The sequence below is a fragment of the Magnolia sinica genome, chromosome 3 (genome assembly GCF_029962835.1).
Source record: "Magnolia sinica isolate HGM2019 chromosome 3, MsV1, whole genome shotgun sequence".
Classification (NCBI taxonomy): domain Eukaryota; kingdom Viridiplantae; phylum Streptophyta; class Magnoliopsida; order Magnoliales; family Magnoliaceae; genus Magnolia; species Magnolia sinica.
In genome coordinates, this window is record NC_080575.1 from 91,280,929 (window position 1) to 91,298,777 (window position 17,849).

The 17,849-nt window shown below is 39.4% G+C and overlaps 1 protein-coding gene across 1 annotated transcript in view; it reads right to left on the bottom strand.

The window, feature by feature from the left end:
- Nucleotides 1-463: 463 nt before the first annotated feature.
- Nucleotides 464-17,849, bottom strand: part of LOC131240223 (sister chromatid cohesion 1 protein 4) — a 31,928-nt gene continuing 14,542 nt past the window's right edge. The window contains exons 2-14 of the mRNA XM_058238348.1: nucleotides 15,809-16,070; nucleotides 15,604-15,701; nucleotides 15,450-15,499; nucleotides 14,861-14,925; nucleotides 10,243-11,375; nucleotides 9,703-10,143; nucleotides 9,394-9,517; nucleotides 9,029-9,165; nucleotides 5,688-6,943; nucleotides 4,908-4,941; nucleotides 4,274-4,391; nucleotides 2,135-2,264; nucleotides 464-836 (exon numbers count right to left, since the gene is read on the bottom strand). Of these exons, the coding sequence (XP_058094331.1) occupies nucleotides 738-836; nucleotides 2,135-2,264; nucleotides 4,274-4,391; nucleotides 4,908-4,941; nucleotides 5,688-6,943; nucleotides 9,029-9,165; nucleotides 9,394-9,517; nucleotides 9,703-10,143; nucleotides 10,243-11,375; nucleotides 14,861-14,925; nucleotides 15,450-15,499; nucleotides 15,604-15,701; nucleotides 15,809-16,070 (3,947 nt within the window). The 3' untranslated portion in view covers nucleotides 464-737. The remainder of the gene's footprint in view (nucleotides 837-2,134; nucleotides 2,265-4,273; nucleotides 4,392-4,907; nucleotides 4,942-5,687; nucleotides 6,944-9,028; nucleotides 9,166-9,393; nucleotides 9,518-9,702; nucleotides 10,144-10,242; nucleotides 11,376-14,860; nucleotides 14,926-15,449; nucleotides 15,500-15,603; nucleotides 15,702-15,808; nucleotides 16,071-17,849) is intronic.

Below are 17,849 nucleotides of genomic sequence, written 5' to 3' on the forward strand. Positions count from 1 at the left end.
GACCACAACAAAACCCAAATTAAGGGCAAAAACTCCTACAGGCATCATACACAAACAAAGATATCAAGGAATTTCATCATTCACTCCCAGGTGACATTCTACAGGTATGATATCCTTTTTGTGTTGGCAAGTTGAATAGATACCCTGTCTTTTAGAAGATGAATTAAGAAAATCGGAACCGGAACCGGACCGTTTGCACCCTAGAACCGAATCGGAACCGGACCGTAAGAACTGGTGCACTTCAGAACCGGACCAAACCGTGCAGTTTGGTCGGTTCCAGGCCGGTTGCAGTTTGGTCGGTTCCGGGCCGGTTTACCGGTTCCATGTGCACCCCTAATTTTTGGTGAATCCCCACCTCCACCCATCCACCATGGGTCCCATCAGATCCTCAGCCTTGGTCACCAAGGCATGGACCTCACTTAAGCTCAAGGATACTATACTCACTTTGAAAGTGCCCTTGACAGAAACTAATTAACCATCTCCATTATCCACCATAACAAGAGACTGACTAATTTTACAGCTATATTTACAGACAGTAAGATCAGTATACAAATAAAATACAGGCACAAACTCGGCTCTGCTCCTTGTTAACTTATAAGCTATAGAAGGAAATAAAAAGGGAATAATTTAGAAACGAAAAAGAGAAGTTACCAAACAATGGATGAGCAGAGCCGAGCATAAACCAGGGTAGAATTACAGGGTAATTTTGGTACCGTTGTATCAAGTGCTTGTGGGAATCACAACTCCGATTTCATAAGCTTTACTGTGGGCAGGATATTGATATTGTTGAATGCATTTGGCTGCTCAACATGGATGTAGTCTTTTGTTTTCAGAACCTGCAGGAGAAAAAAAAAAAAAATCCCCCAATCAATATAGCACAAGCATAGTGTAATTAAACAAAGATTTTCAGTGTGTTGAAGAAAGGATGATTTCTGTGAGGAAATAAAATCAAAATTTGGATGATTTTGATGCTACAAGGAACAAGCCTGTCTGGAGATCTCTGGAGATCTGCACTAAAGTGGGGGCAAGAATGACAACAGAAAAGGTCTATCTTCAGAAGTTTGCAAGGTGTCTTTTGAATTGGTCTCAGAATGGGTGATTGAATCTTAAGTGATAGTAGCGGATCAGTTTCCTGATAATTGAGCAGCTTTGTAGCTTTTGTCTCTCTTTCATTTTGTTTTGTTTTTTTCTTGTATTCTTCAAGCTTTTGGCCTCTATGATATAAAATCATCACCGTTCAAAAAAAAAGAATGACAACAGAATACGGATCCATCTATGAGCAGTGGCAAATTGTGGTTGGTGGGGCCAAGCAATAATAACTTAGGTGTTTGGAGAGATACGGAAAACATAAGCCACAGCTTTTTTCGTGCTACTTGTTTCGCTTCTGTTCTCTCACTTGTGATTTAAAAGTACCACATTGTGTCCGACTAGGGATAGGTGAGTACCCATTTGCACCCTAATCTACTTTAGCTATGAAGGGCTGAGAATGGAAAATTTGAAGTTGCGCTACACCAAAAAGAAAGGAAAGAATAGCAAGATTCTGAAGAGGGAATGGCCCCATGAGTAGGCAGTTTCGTGTAACTAGTCATAACATTACCCGAGTGGGCATGATATCTGCCCAAAGTATCTTTCACTAAGCTGGTCATAGGGAAACAGACCGAAGAAGAATGATTGAAGGAAGCATCTGAATGGGCATTGGTACAGCAATTTTCTTACTTTCCCTTGGCAACCACAATCCATGTTTTAAACCCCGTCTTGTCAGATTGAAGCGTCTACGGCATGGATGAGAGAGACAGGTCTCATGACTTTGTATTCAGTGTCTATAAAAAGCCACCGTGTAGGATCACCGCACACATTGCACACATTAGATTCCAATGTTGTGCATGACTGGTAGAAATTATCTATTTTGGGCACACCAAATGTGACCAATGCACTGTTTGTGGGTGTGATCTTGTCACTTGGTGCACCTTTGTTACTCTTCATATCTAATGAATCAGTGGCATTTCAAATTCCAATTCCCTGAAGAGGTTGGAGCATGTGCACACACCTCCTTTTGAATAAAAACACCCAGAAATATTCACGTAGTTGGCTTCACCAAAGCAAAAGTGTAACGTGTAACATGAAATAGGCATACCAGAGTCTCAAAAAACATCCTCGATGCTTCCTTCCGAGTCTTGCCCACTAAAAGGTTGTCTATTGCAACATTTTTTCTTCCACGTCCAGCTTCATTGTCAAACAACGAGTGTAGGTACCTTGCAACAGCCCTATAACATTCAATAAGAAAAAAGTTAACAGGCTTCATTTTGTCAAACAAATATTCCAGGTACCATGCAACAGCTCTAGAAAGAAATAGCATGAGAAAAATAAGAAATTTTTCTACATATTTTATGAAGAGGAGCCATATGATCTGCAACCAAAGGATATACATGGCACAGTTGGATTATTAGTATGCACAAGTGGTGCCAAAAAACAGAGACCAGAGACGGCTCTAATAGGGATGGGAAAATAGATTAGGGTGGAAGGACCTGAAAATAGGATGAGAGGAACACCCGAAGAGGACTTGGATTGAGTGAGAAGTGATAAGAAGGCTTGTACACTTTCCAAGGATTGGGTCTTAGATAGGATTGACTGGCAAAATGGGAATCTTAAAGCCGACAGCAAATAGCTGGGACAAGGCTATGATGATGACAAGGACTTGGATTGAGGTGGCGGGGGTGATATGAAGGCCTATGAGCCTCAGATCACAGGATTGTTGGGCAAAATGGGATTCTTAAAGAAGACCCCTAATAGCTGGGACAAGGCAATGATGATGTTGCCGGTGGTGGCGATGGTGATGGTGATGGTGCCGGTGACAACTATGCCTATGGTTAATGATCTAGACCATTGATTTAACGAAGTGGCGAATATGGATGGACCATGCCAATAGGACAGCCATAACCTTTCAATTCGTGGCCGGGCAAATAGAAGGTTAAGAAGAGAAACTGTGACAAATTGACAGTCCAATTCAACAGGAAAGAGGCCAAGATTGGTAGCTTGAATGTTCCAATTGGGGAGATAATTTGGGGCACAGTCCGTCCAAAGGTGGGGCTTGACCTTGGTAACAGAAACTTCTGCTTAGGTGCCACTCCTGTTTCTCATCGGATGCGGATTTCCTGCGAAAGGCTTTTGCAGGAAGCTCCTGTGGTGGGAACCTATGTGAGCCTTCCATGATGTTTTTTATAAATCCACCACGTCCATCCGTTTTTTGAGCTCATTTTAGGACCAGAGGCCAAAAATGAACCAGATCCAATACTTAAGTGGGCAGAAAACATGAGAATTAAACGTCCACAGTTGAAATATTCGTGGGGCCACAGAAATTTTGAATGAGGCTAGTATTTTTGTTTCCAGTTCATCTCAGTAGGAATGACGTTATGAACGGTATGGATGGCATGTAAGCATCATTGTCGATCCCAGGGAGGTTTCAACGGTAGGAATTTCCCTACCCACCTTTTCCTTTACTGCGGCCCACTTGAGTATTGGGTCCGGCTTATTTTTGGACTTTTGTCCTAAAATGAACTCAAAAAACGGATGGACGTTGTGGATTTATAAAAACCATCATGGTGGGCTCCATGTAGGTTCCCAGCGCAGGAGCTTCCTGCGAAAGCCTTTCGCAGGAAATCCGCGTCCTTTCTTATCACACTTTGGACTTGCACACCTGCTCCCGGGGCAGTCAATGGGCCAGGTAAGGGCTGGGCAAAATCAATTTTTTGAATAGGCCCAGCCCATGAGGCCAGGCCAGAACAGTTCCAAATCCAGGCCAAGGTGAACCCAGGTCAGCAAGTCAACAGCCCTACCTGCTCTCACTTCCTAACCGTTCATCTGAAACAGACAATTCCTGGCTCCTGCACCATCTAGTGCCGCTTCTGTTCACACTACATGCAGCTATAGGCCTGATAGACCAATGGCCTTCATCACTAAACCATGGGCCTAATTGTGCACACCGAAAAGCCAAGTATGCTGTGTATATCCTGAGGCTCAAGATTGTATAATTCATCTTTTGCTGATCACAAGAAAATTTTCTATATTATCTCTTCTTTTTTTCCTTTTTTCTTTTCTTTTCTTTTTTCTTTTTTTTTTAAAATAAAAGGTCTAGTCTCTTTCATAAAAATACCCAAGAATAAACATAATGAAACTACATATACCGGAAGTAAGGAAATCAAAGGAAGAGTGTGAAGAGACACTACTATATGAAGGCTCCACAAATAAAACAGAAGCTATCAAATTGAGAACCCACCTTGTGCGAGAAGACCAACCACTGTTTTCGATAAACCGATCCTCTTCAGCACTTGGCATACCGTCATCCTCCTCTTCTGCAGGATCCACCTCATCATAATCATCTACGTTCAAAAATCCTGAAAGAAAAGCAGAGACCAAAACAAAACATTTAACTGTCAACAGAATACCACATAAGCATCTCATTGACCATCGGGTCCATCACAGTTCATCCCAGGGTAGGCCTGTAATGAATCCACGGTATGGATACAGTAACTGTAACGATTACCTTTTCCAGCAGTGTAGTCCAGTGGATTCCAAAAAATAAGGGGGCGCTGTTTGGATAGCAGGAGGAAATTCGAGATTCATTAGACAACATCACCCCGTGTCTCGCATTAGATAACTGCGCTATGGATAAAGATAATGATTACTTTAATCCATAGTCTTCTTCACAATCCAAACAGCAAGAAACATCCAATCAATGGAAAATGTTCTTTTCCCATGGATTCCTCATATCCAAACAGGCCTTAAGATTGAATAAAGAAATAAGTAGCTAGGAAAATAACAGATCATGGAATAGCTAACATGCAAATGAATCTGCAACCAATTGGCAGAGAAAGATGCAGCAATTATCAATCCTAAGAGAAATAACACACCTGTATCGTTCTCGTCCAAAATGTCGTCGAAATCCTGTACCACCAGATCAGAAATCAAAATGATTAGCATGAGAAAATTAATTTTGAACACACTTGAGAATAAAATATACTAAATGAAATAGATCGAATAATTCAAAAGAGACGAGACAAAATTCTCCATAAAGAGGCATAGCTTAGACACCAAAGCATGATGTTAGAGCTGCAAAGACGAGGATGTTGAAATGGATGAGTAGGAACACTAGGAAGGATAATATAAGAATGAGGTAATCTGAAGCAGCTAAGGCAACCACAACAGGAAATAAAATGAGGAGGAGCAGTTTGAAATGGTTCGGTCATGTGCTGTGAAACCACAGTAAAGAACATCAAGGTTGAGAGAGAGAGAGAGAGAGAGAGAGAGATCAGGGGAATAAGGACTTGAATCAAGGAAGCGAGAAGAGATTGAAAACTTCACTTACCAAGGAAAAGGCCTGATACAAAAATGGCTGGCATAGCAGGATTCATTAAGTTGAGCCTAAAATATAATGCACTCCTGGAAATATGAGTGTGGTCTGGTCACATTTGCATGTTTGTAGCTATATATGGATGCGGTATGGAGGTATGTTTTAGGAGAACCAAAAACTAAGAACAAAGCCCACTCAACATGAGATTATCTCTAGAGACTGATACACACCTTCATTAAAAGAGATTTGAAAGACTGAAAAAGGTAAAATCAGGAAAATCTCAGGAAGGTTAATGATAAAAGGAAATGGAGAATTATCCCAAGTCAAGACCACAACTTACACCAGAATCTCCTGCAGCAGCGTCTGCAACTGGCATTTCTGCATCGATAACATTTTCCTGAATTATTCCTTGACAATCTAAATTTACTCCATTTGAGGGAAGGTTTTCCAAGTCTCTACTAATTTGCAATGAACATGACGAATCCATTTGAGACCCTTCTGCACAAACAAACTGAGAATGACTTTCATCATCATTTGACACCTTTTCAGCACTAGGCTCACCCTCAACCACATTCTCCAACTCGCTGCTTCTGATTCCCTCTAGGCCATCTTTGACATTAGCTGAATCACCTGGCTCACTGCTTTCCACAACTACATCTGGAATAGAAGGATTTGAGTTTTCTACTAGGTTCGAGGAATCCATTAACATATCTGCTCCAGTTTCAACTGAACAGTTATCTAGCAAAGGAGTCAACATCCCATCATTAGTAATCTCTCGAACAACATTTTGACATTCTTGAGGCAAGCATGGTGGTACTGCCTCAACTGAAATTGCACCTTTGCTCCCCTCCACAATGGAATCATCTGGCACAATAGATGGATCTTCATCTTGATTCAAAGTTCCATCATTCACCTCAATGGTAATGAAAGCAGCATCTTCGGTCGTATCCACAATAAAAGCATCCTTTCCAGCATATATGTTTTCAGTTAAATGCAGTTTTTCATTATTCATTTCCACGAGCTCATCAACAGACAGAGTAACCAACTTTTGACCTGGAGACAAACATGATGCATCATTCTCATGAACTGCTTCTTTTTCATTATTTTTACCTGTGGAAGATGGTTCTATTCTAGAATCAGCTGATATATTACTACCATCTTCACATTGCTGAGCAGCCAATATGGGCATCTCAACCCCAGCAATCACAGCCTGATTTGCTACATCAGTATCTCCTCTCTCAAGCACATCTACTTCCCTAGCTGTGAACTCCTGCAACTGGGCATTTGATGAATCAGGTAGAGGTATGTTAGTTAGTGCTTGCTCTGGCATATCATATCCAAGGGAACTAATAGCTAATTCAGATTGCTGGTTTGTTGCTTCAGTGTGTTCCTGGGTGCCATCGTTTTTCAGTGGCATGACTGCAGTAGGCTCACCCATCCCTGCCACACCAGTTTCCTGGTTGAGCTCTGGTCCTTTAGAAAGCTCCAGCTCCTTTGGGACTCCAAGAGGAGAATTATTTGCATCAGTGAGGGCAAGCACTGTCTCAGCCTGATGATACATTTTCTTCTGTAAACCAGTCAGCTCTGCCGAGATACCTGAAAGAAGATGAACAAAGAGAACTACTATTAACTTCCATGTGTCAAAACTCTTCCATGAATAAAAATAGGCATGTGACAGAACATAATGAAAATATACAGTAGCCTTATATCTAACCCTCCTCAAAGGAGTTGCAGAAGATAGGAGTTGAAAAACAACGGAATACCAACGCAGCACAATTTGCATGATTACAAGCCTATTTGCATGTGCAACTAACAACACCAAACTACCTTCTTTCAACTATTCACCAAACATTAAAAGCCAACAGAACCTACAGATGAATGAGTTCATAATGACCAAGTTAATCTGATGTCATCATTAAGTGACATTATGAGTCTTCAATGAAGGATGGAAAGGAGAATATTTGTTTTTTGAAGGATGCGTGGGCAGATGGGGTTCCCCTTCAGGATTTGTTCCCAAGACTAGCGTGCACAGTGGTCAACAGTGAAAATTTTGTTGCTAGGTGCTCTCCGGTTAGCAGCAATTTGGTGGTATGCTCGCCTCCATGCAGAAGGAATTTAACGGAGGAAGAAACCAAAGACTTGGCAGGTCTCTTACTCAGAATTCAGCACTACTCTCCATCTTCGGGAGAGAGGAACACTATGGTGTGGTGGGTGGATAGGTCCAGCCAATTCTCAGTCCAATCACTTCATAAGAAGCATCAGGCTCCACAAAGGATCGTTAGTCAGGCTTGACTTCCATGGTATGGAACTATGGGGCCCACCTCAAAGTATCAGCTTTTGCATGGCTTGTTGAGAGAAATCGAGTGCTAACTATTGATAATCTCCAGAAACGTGCAATGATCATCCTTAGCATGTGCTTGATGTGTATGGGAGACGCTGAATCTGTGGGCCACCTGTTTATTCACAACCTGTTCACATTCGTGGTGTGGTCATGCTTTCTCAGCACTATGGGTGTGGATTGGGTGATGCCGGGCACAATGGCAAATCTGCTTAGTGCTTGGGAGGTGAATCTCAGGAAGAACGAGAGCGCTGAGTGGAGACTAGCAATGTTGGTGGTAATTTGGGCAAATCTGGGGGGAGAGAAATGGAAGATGCTTCAATAACACCAGCATTCCTGTGTTGCAAGTTATTCGTAGGGCAAAGCCTTCTTTAGCTGAGTGGGCCTCTTGCATAAATGAGTTAAAGGACCGTAATCTTTTATTTGCTTAGAAGGTTGTAGTTGGTGCGCCGTATCGGCTCTTTCAATAAGGGGGCGTTTGGCGCATGGTATTAGATGGGATCAAGTGGGATGGAATTGCATTTGGTCCCGTGCCAATTCCACTCAATGTTTGGGTAGACTGGAAAAGCTTGGAATTAGATTAGATGGAATTGCATCGGGTCCGTACCAATTCCACTCAATATTAGCAAGTTGTGTAGGTCCCACCATGATGTGTGGGCTATATCCACACCGTCCATCCATTTTTCGAGATCATTTTAGAGCATGGGCCAAAAAATCAGGTAGATCTAAAGCTCAAGTGGACCCTACCATAGAAAGCAGCGGGGATTGAATACCTACCATTGAAAACTTCTTTGTGCCCACATAAGTTTTGGATATGCCTCCTTTTTAGGCCCATGCCATAAAATGAGCTTACAAAATAGATGAACGGTTTGGATATAATACATGTGTTATTCTCAATAGTTTCAAATGATGGTGGGTATATCCATTAAATGTACCACCGTATTATAAACATAGCATGCAATTAAGCTTATACCATGGTAATAGGGAACAATTCCTGCCATAGGTAATAAATATGTTTTTTGAATGCCATCCCACCTAATCCTTACCAATACCATGCGCCAAACACCCCCTAAAATTTTCGTAGATTTAAAAAAAATTGAAAAAAAAGGCACACCATGCCAAGCTGCATCTTAGAAAGTAATCATTTGCATAATAGCTCACCAGTAAATAAGGGTTCGCTGAAAATTTCATCTTCCAACAAATATTTCTGAATCATCCTAATTTCGTGATGATTGTTGTTGGTGCGCCATCTCGGCGCTTTCAATAAAATTTTCATCAATTAAAAAAAAGGCACACCATGCCAAGCCAGATCTTAGAAAGTAATTGTTTACATAATAGCTCACCAGTAAATAAGGGTTCCATGAAAATTTCATCTTCCAACAAATATTTCTGAATCATCCAAATTTCATGATGAGTACAAGGAGCTTTCCTCCGTGTGCGACGAATGTCTTCAGTGTTTGTTAGTTGTTGTCGTATTACACTGAAAAGCAAAAATATAAATCAAGATGAATGCAAATGTATGATTATCAACACTAAGAAACATGACATGTGTTTTGAACAGCTTCAACTATTAACTGTAATGAATAAGTCATGCATGACAGCATTCAAGTAATGACCTAATAGGGTCTAAACTACAGTATGTACAAGAGCATGAACTGTGAAGTAACATATATATAATTAAGGAGCAAATACAGGAAAGGAGACATACTCGCCATGCAAGACCATGGTGTCATCCAAAAGCACCTTCCTCTTGGAAGTCCTGGGTGTCATTCGGGGGCGTTTTGAAGGAGGTGGAGTGGACCTCATTTTCAAGCCTGGAGTTCTTCTTCCAACTATAGAAACAAGTATCCATTTCAAGTCACAAGTATATTGCAACAGAAGCATAATATGGATGCAGATGACGCAATAACTAGATAAAAGAAAGAAAAACATTGACAAGAGACCTCAAGTACTTCTACCTTTCCATATTGAAAAATATTCATGTAATTTTTTATGCAAGCAAAGAAATGGTTAATACCTAAGATGGATGCCAACACATCATCATCTTTGGGAACATAATCCATACTTCTTTTAGATCGAGACATCCCAGATGGCTTAGCTGAAATGTTATTTTCCAGAACTGGTGTACTCTCCACAAAATGGCGTTTTCTTCCAGAAAGACTTTCGAACCTGTCAATAGTTCCATCACCTTCCACGGCAGCTTCTTTGTCCATGGCAGACTGTATTGCTAAATCATTTGGTAACTCAGGGACCCCGGCTGGGGCTAAAAGCAATGTCTCAGGTTCTGGAAACTCAGAAGTTCTAGGACTTTTTGAGGCCTCTAACTGAATATCTTTTGAAGTTACATTATCCAGGCACATATCTGACTTAGTAAGATCTGTCTCAGATAGCATGAGCCCTGACATTTGTTGTGATTCTATGTTTGTGGCTGTAACATCACCGGAATGTTTGTCTTCACCTGGACAATGATTAAATGTTAGCAGAAAACCAAGTACAGTCATTCATTTAATAATAGCCATCTTGCCCGCAAGGAAAATTCAAAGCATGTTAAACAAACCTTGCACCTCAGCTGAAGATACACCAGTATGTGATGCCTCCTTTCCTTGTGTCCCCGACATGCATAACCCAACTTCTGCGGATGATAAATTAAGTGTATTTTCTACTGATACACCACTTTCCACAGGTAATGGATGCAGTTGATTCAGAGATGAACTACATGCCTGAAGCACATGGGCGTGAGCACATGGGTTCTCACCAGGATCAACAGGGTTTGGGGGGCATGAATCCGCTGCCCCTGCAGGCTCCACACTTTGATCAACAAACTTGATATTTTGTGGCCCATTACACACATCATCATTCTGTAAAGGTTCCGCCTCCAGTACAAATTCCAATGACTGCTCATTTGATGTAGATAAAAGATTGTCCGAACACCCTGGTGCTGAAGAAATAGCTTTTGGTTCAGTTGAAACTGAAGTTGGTGAATGCACAGCCTGGACAAACTGACCTTCAGCTCCTGAAGGAGGTGGACCATCCACAGGTAGCTCTATTGGTATATTCTGCAGCATGTCACAAGGGGACTCATTTTCCTTGTCCTGAACAGGGTGAACATCAGATGTGGTGCCCTCGTTTAGAGGGAAGTCCATACGATTTGTATCTCCACCATGAGAATCTAACTCGTTTAGTGGACTGCCGAAGTTCTCATCATGCATCGGTTCTGTCGAATCGAGATCCATAGGTTCCAAGTGAGAATTGTCATTCATGTCAGGTGTAAGACCTTCCACGGCATCATGTAGTGAATTTTTCCTCAAAAGACTCAAAGTTGGGACTTCTTGAACACTGGCAAGGATTGCCCCTTCCATCAATCCAGGAGTAGATGGAGCCTGAGCACACTCAGCCAAGTCTGACAATGGAACATGAGCGACATTACCAGGAAACTCCATAGGATTTGGATCTGCAGATTGGCCTTCAATAGGTTCATAGGGAAGCTCTTCATTTAAATCTGGAGTTTGAATTTGGTCACCATGTACGTACACGGAATCATCAGCTCCCCTTGGATCTTGGACATTTGAATCAACATGGATTCTGCATTCACCAGAAAGGGGTTCTGACTGATCTTTTGAAGTTTCAACACCATCAATATCCATTAGGGTGAAAGTTGTCTCTGGTTGACCAGCTGTCTGAGGATCCGCACTGAGATGAGAAGAGTACATTAATATGAATGAGGAAATTCATGTCACTTAGGGCTATTGTGATAATGGCACCATTGGACACAGACTAACAAACAATAGACAAGTACATACATCATTAAAGCATTTTAAGTCCAAACAAAAACTGCCACCAAAGATCGTGCAACATGAAACTAAGAAATTTCAAAAGCATGTATATGAAGATGGAATAAATGACAGCATTTCTAAAAACCTCACCCAGACTGGCTGCTTTAACCTAGTACATAGAAACAAGGTTGGGAGGTTTAGCCTGCTGCTAATAGTCATTTTTGCAGTTTTGAGGTGCTGAGCCAGCCAGATAGATGGCCTGACTGGTTATATTCTGAACCGGCAGTTTTATCCAGTTTATTGAATTGGTAGATCAGAGTAATGATTTTTTTACCCTTTTCTGTTGAACTATAAAGGTGCTCAAGTTTGAGATTCCGGCCCCTCTTTTTGTCTTCTTTCTACAATTATTTTTATTTTTATTTTTTGAAATTTACTAATTTGCATTAGAGGGTTCCTGCTAAAGGACAATACAATCAGTTCAAACTTTCCTTTTAGCTACTTTTATCTTTTTGTAGATAAGGAGCACAATTTTTTTCTCACTACCTGTCTTTTCTTTCAAAATTTTCCTAGCTTCTATTGATCTTGATCTTTATTGAAGTTTATGATGCACAATAGAATTAGTAATAATTGGTATTGAACTATTCAGCCCGATTCTAAGATACTTGATTAGCAATAAACTAATGATTAATTTAAGAAACATTTATGATTTACTTCGACTTTGACAGTATATATAAAAAGAAATATTTTACTTCTCAGAATTTAAAAAAAAATTACAATTTTTTACAGGTTCAACTCTGCCATCAATTATTACTGCATTTTTTTATTTCATTGTTTTCCTTTTTCAATTAAACTTATCCAAATTTGTCCCTTCACCATTTTTCCGAACCAGTCCTAATTGCTCCAGTTCAATCTGATCCAACTGGACCGTTTTTTTCCAGTTTGGTGTCTGGGCCATTTAAAATATTAATGATTACCATCATACAATAAATTATAAGCAAAATAAGTATGCTCAAAAGTTATATAAGATAGTTGCATGCAGTGTTGTCAAAATCCTACAACTGACAATCGAATCTTAAGTAAAACAAGTAGAATCCCACCTTGAATCCCTTTTTATATGAATCTTATGATTCTATGATTTGACTCTTACAATTTACGATTCAAATTATACTTGTTCTCCTCTATTTTAAGCTTAACTTGGCTTTCATGTTATGTTTTTAAATTGGAGGGGGCTTTAAGAATCATTTAGAAAAAAACCTTTCAAAAAGATAGAAAGATGAATTGTTTAGAAGGGTAAATTATTTTATTTTGTTCTTTATAAGAGATTAAATAATATATATTCTCTTCAATATTAAATCATAGAGACCTTTTTTTTAATGATTTCTTACTTCCTAAATGGTCAAAACACCATAATGATGTATGACTTATCTAGAATGTTTTTATGGATGGTTACAATCATGTTGACTTATATGTAGTGTGGAATGAAGGTTAGAAATCAAAATATCTTTTTTTGTCGGTCTACAAAATCAAATGCCGCTTTTCTAACGTGATTCTACATTCAAGAAAGGCAACAAGAACATAAATTATTAAAGGATTGATGCAGACATCCGAGCACCATACCAGATGAGGGTTGACCCAATCTCCTTATTGCCAGACGACCATTACATGGGGCCCACTTGGCCCAATTCACATTCCTAGCTACGTTGAAGACCCCATGTGTATGTGCGTACATCTTTTAAAACCCAACACTAGGAAGATGCATGTGGGCTGCATATATGAGCTTGATGGACACATCTAACCATTGGATCGGATGGACACGATGATCGGACTGTTGGATCATCATCATTGAACATCTTGATCGTAGACCCCCATGGGTCACAAAATAATTTAGTTGTTTAGATTGTTTACATGCTTCGTTATTTTTGTATAGCCTATACTTATATTGAGATTAGGGAGTTGAGAACAACTTTTAATTTATTAAGCATATTTATGTTGAGAATCTTATCTGAGAGCACCTTTTTGTAAAATATCTTTTCTGAGACTAAAAGAGAAAGGTGGGTGTGTGGAGCCCTAATGCCATTATTTTGAAGAAAAAAAAGTTGCACTTTCTCTTCTTCATATGATTTGAAGAATACTTCATGTGATTTGGAGCTTGGGTGGTGTGATTTCATTCCCCATTCAACGGATGTGTGAAGCTTCCATTTATCATCTTCCTTCTCTCTTCCTATCCAAAAGAGGTATTTTCCCAAAAACTTCATCTCTCTTCTTCCCTTATTCAAATCATTTTTTTCTTCAACTTTTCATCATCCAACTTCAACCCCAACTGAAATTAACCATTGAGGACCCCAAAATCCCTAACTTCCATTCATCCAAAACCTTAATTCCCCTCTACCAATACCTAAATCCATCAATCCCCTTAACCAATTCACCCAATTTATTCCTAATTTCATCTTTTTCCTAAATACTAAAAAACCCTAATTCCAAAATTCTCAATTCCCAATTCCCATTAACCCTACTTTTCCAATTTTCAGATTTTCCTCTTCCTAACCCTAATCATAGAACCTGCAAGTCAGTCACTTGAGTGCAGAACGTGCATATACTAAATTGGAAGTTATATCCTTCCATCGGGCCAAAATTTAATTGATTTATGTGATTTCTTAGCATACAGGCATGTGATTTAGGTTAAATCAGATTTTATTTCATATTATTTACTCTTAATTATGTGGTGAGTTAGCATATTTTGTTAATTGAATTACTTTATAGACTCTTTCATAATCTCTATGTTGCATGCTAGAATTAAATCATGTGTCCTAAATCAAGGATCCTTGTATGTTTTTCAAGGAAAATTCCTTGAAAAACAAAACAAAAATTTCCTTTAACACTATCATGACATGGTATTATTTTGTGCATATTGATGGCAAAATGATGATTCATGAGTTTTAAATTTTTTTCTGATTTATTTATTTATTTTTGAAAGATTTTTTTCTGATTTATTTGTGTTTTTCATAATTTTCAATTTTCTGAGAAAATAAAAATATATATATTACGATTTACAATATGATTTGTGATTCAATACGATTCAACTCCTATTACAATTTGTGATGCAATAATGATTTTGACAACATTGGTAGGATGGTTATTCCAAAAGAATCGCTCCAAATTTTACCCGGCAATGTAGAACGTCAGAACATAATGAGAACTTTCCAAAGGCTTTAAGTAAAATTAATCAAAAAAAAATAGTAGATGATGTAAAATTGATGAAAGGAAGTGCAGCATGCGGTTGGCAATCAATCTTCAACTATCAAATGTAACCACAATAACTTACAAACCAAGTACCATTCAAACCAATAGAAGCAGAATAAGACTGGCATGGGAAAACTATTATATATAAGCAAGAGAGCTTACTCCTCTTCTGAGTCCAATGGGACGGAAGCATGTCCAGGTGAAGGAACCTTGTTCAAGAACAGATCCTGCTTGTAACCAGCCCAAGAGAAGGGAGAATAAGTAGCTAGTATGAGCAATTAAAAATAAATTAAAACTGTCTACAGAATTATCAAAACTGTTTCAGATACCAACCAAAGTGAAAATAATGGAACTAGCTAGTATCAGGAGTTACAGGATAAGGTAGTGACTTGGACTTTTATGTGACAAAAACACCAGAACAATGACCACAACAAGGCTGAGCATTTTAAACAATACAGGTGAATAACTTTATACTTCACATAAATTTCTCAGGGGAAAAAACTGTATTGGTTATACAAAAGATGCATCAGTGATATGCATTCTGATCCAAGGACGTGAACAAATATCTACATCTGAATGATTAAAGTAAACAAAACAACAGCCAATAACATTTGCATCTTTTTGGATGCTAAAGTCACTTACGAATAATGACCAATAACCACAGACGCACTGATAGGGAGGGACTGGTGGAGACACAGTTGGGGACTGAACAGGACACTGCCAATAATTACGATCAATAGTACAAACTTACCTCGTCGAGGTCTAAGCCAATTTGAGAAGCATCTCCATCGCCAAATCTCTCTGAATCAACAATAACAACATACATTTTTAACTACCTTCCGTGTGGACCACAAACTGGTCAAACAAATACCAACCATGTGATGCAAGCTCAGATAAATACTGACCATCCAGTCCAAACTGTGATGTTGAGAAAACCATGCCGTCCATAGTATCCTGCAATGTAATTTGTTCCCTTGTACTAACATGGTGGTCGACAAAATTACTGCACAATTTTCATCCATAATTACAAAAGGATAAAAAAGGAGCAACAAACTAGGACAATTCAGTGTACATAAACAAGATAAATCAGCTGAGATATTAAAAACGAACCCTTGAAAGAAGGCATTATCTGGAAGCTCGAAATCATCAAGATCAAAAGTCTCTGGAAGGGTGATGGAATGATATGGTGCAGTAGATTCCTCTGGTGGGAGATCAACCGCGGTGGAGCGAAAAGCTTGCTTGATCTTAAGCAAAGCCTCACTGCAGTCATGGAAAAGATAATTCACCTTTCGGGAATATATCCTCACCACACCAAGCAGAAGATGGCTAGACAATCGTAGTGCAATTGGTACTTCAGGGAAAAGGATCGAGTCTGTAATACATTAAATTGAATAACTGTCAGACAAGACAAGTGAAATTTTCAATAAATCAAAGACAGAATGCTGCAGATCAGAATTTGAAATGAATATCCTGAGTACACTATCCTTAGATTTCTTTCTTTCTTCATGAAAGAGTTATACTTTCTATTCTATCAATAAAGCACGTAATATGAATTTCTTCAGATAACTGAAAATGGTGCTTTCCAGTTAATCAATCATGCAACTCCATGTGCAGGACCAGCCATTTTCTTGTTGTACATATGCTAGAAGTAGAAAATAATGTACACATATTCCAATTTAGTCAATAAAATAATGACATTTTCTTATCATCTATAAAAACCAGAAACTAGTTGCCATAAAACATCTCTTCAATTGGCTGACCTCACAAAAATAATTTAACCCAAGTTGGAAAAAGCACAAAAGGGTTACAGCTATCAAAGCTCGATTGCCAAGAGACTGACCTGGGATGAACATGGCAGCTCGATCGCCACTTATCATGCATCTAACATGGCCCAAAAAATAGGCTATTAAGGACAAGCTGTTCTAAATTTTCAAAAGGGACAAAAAATGTGGTGTGGCCCACCTGAGTTTCAGAGTCTGATTTTTAGGCTCGGACCAAAATTGGAGGGCACACCTGATGGCTAAAGTAGATTTCAGGCACAAGTCCCCCCCTCTGTGCATGTGTGTGTGGAGAGCGACCGTGGTGTATGGCGTCCAACCCCTACAATTCTTGATGGTAGAAAAATTCAATTGTGGGGTATGGACAATCCAAAGCATCCGAAATATAAAATACCTAAGGATATCCTCCATCATGCCCACAACAGAAGATGGGGGTTTTGGACCAAAATCAACTGCTTTGAGCTCTGTGCTGCACCTATGATTCATCCAAAGGTTCAAAGTGCACCAAGGGCCAGACACACATAAAGAGGAAAAGCCAAACGAGAGTTTAAACAATAGATCTCCCCCTCAGACAGCAACTCAAGCCTCCAAGAATCAAAACCCTGGATCCAAGCAACTGCAGCATCTCTTGGGAAACAAATCAACTCTTTCTAGATGCCCTTGATCTCTTCGGGAAGTAAAGATCCATCAAGTGAAAGCATAAGCACAGCAAAAATAGTATATAACTGGTTGCGCAGCCAGAAAACTATCGCATGACCTCTGTTCTTGTAGGGAGCAGCCTGTTGCACAGCCAGGAGAGCAGGCACCATGAATGTGGAAACATGGCTCCCTCGCCTTCCTGTGCAACCAATCCACTCCTTTGGCCCATAAATAGAGGTCATTCCCATTCGAAAAGGGAAGACATTCGCAAAAAAGCACCCTGCCATATTGAATCCTTGAAGATCAGGGACCAAAGCAAGGAGCCAAACTGCAACCAAGTTCTCTTTTTAGTTTTTACTTTGTGATACAGTGTATCATGGTTTTGAAAATGAGTTACAAACTTATGATACACTGTTAACCATTTCAGCCTCCTCAGTTAAGCAACACAGGAGTGAACCAGTCTGTTTTTAAAAAGAAGAAGAAACAGTGGGGGCCTTATCAGCCAGTACACCCATATTGGCACTGATATGAGGTCGATACAGACATTAAAAAAAAAAAAAACCTTCTAACTTTTCTCTATTTTTATTTTTTTTGTTTTTAACTTCTTTCTTCATTCCAACCATCAAGGAAGCTTCAAAACTCACTTTATTCTAGATCTAGACTTATTTTGTGGATCAAAACACAAGACTTGAGTGAAATCCAGTAAATTGAAGCGAAATGAACCATTTTAAGAA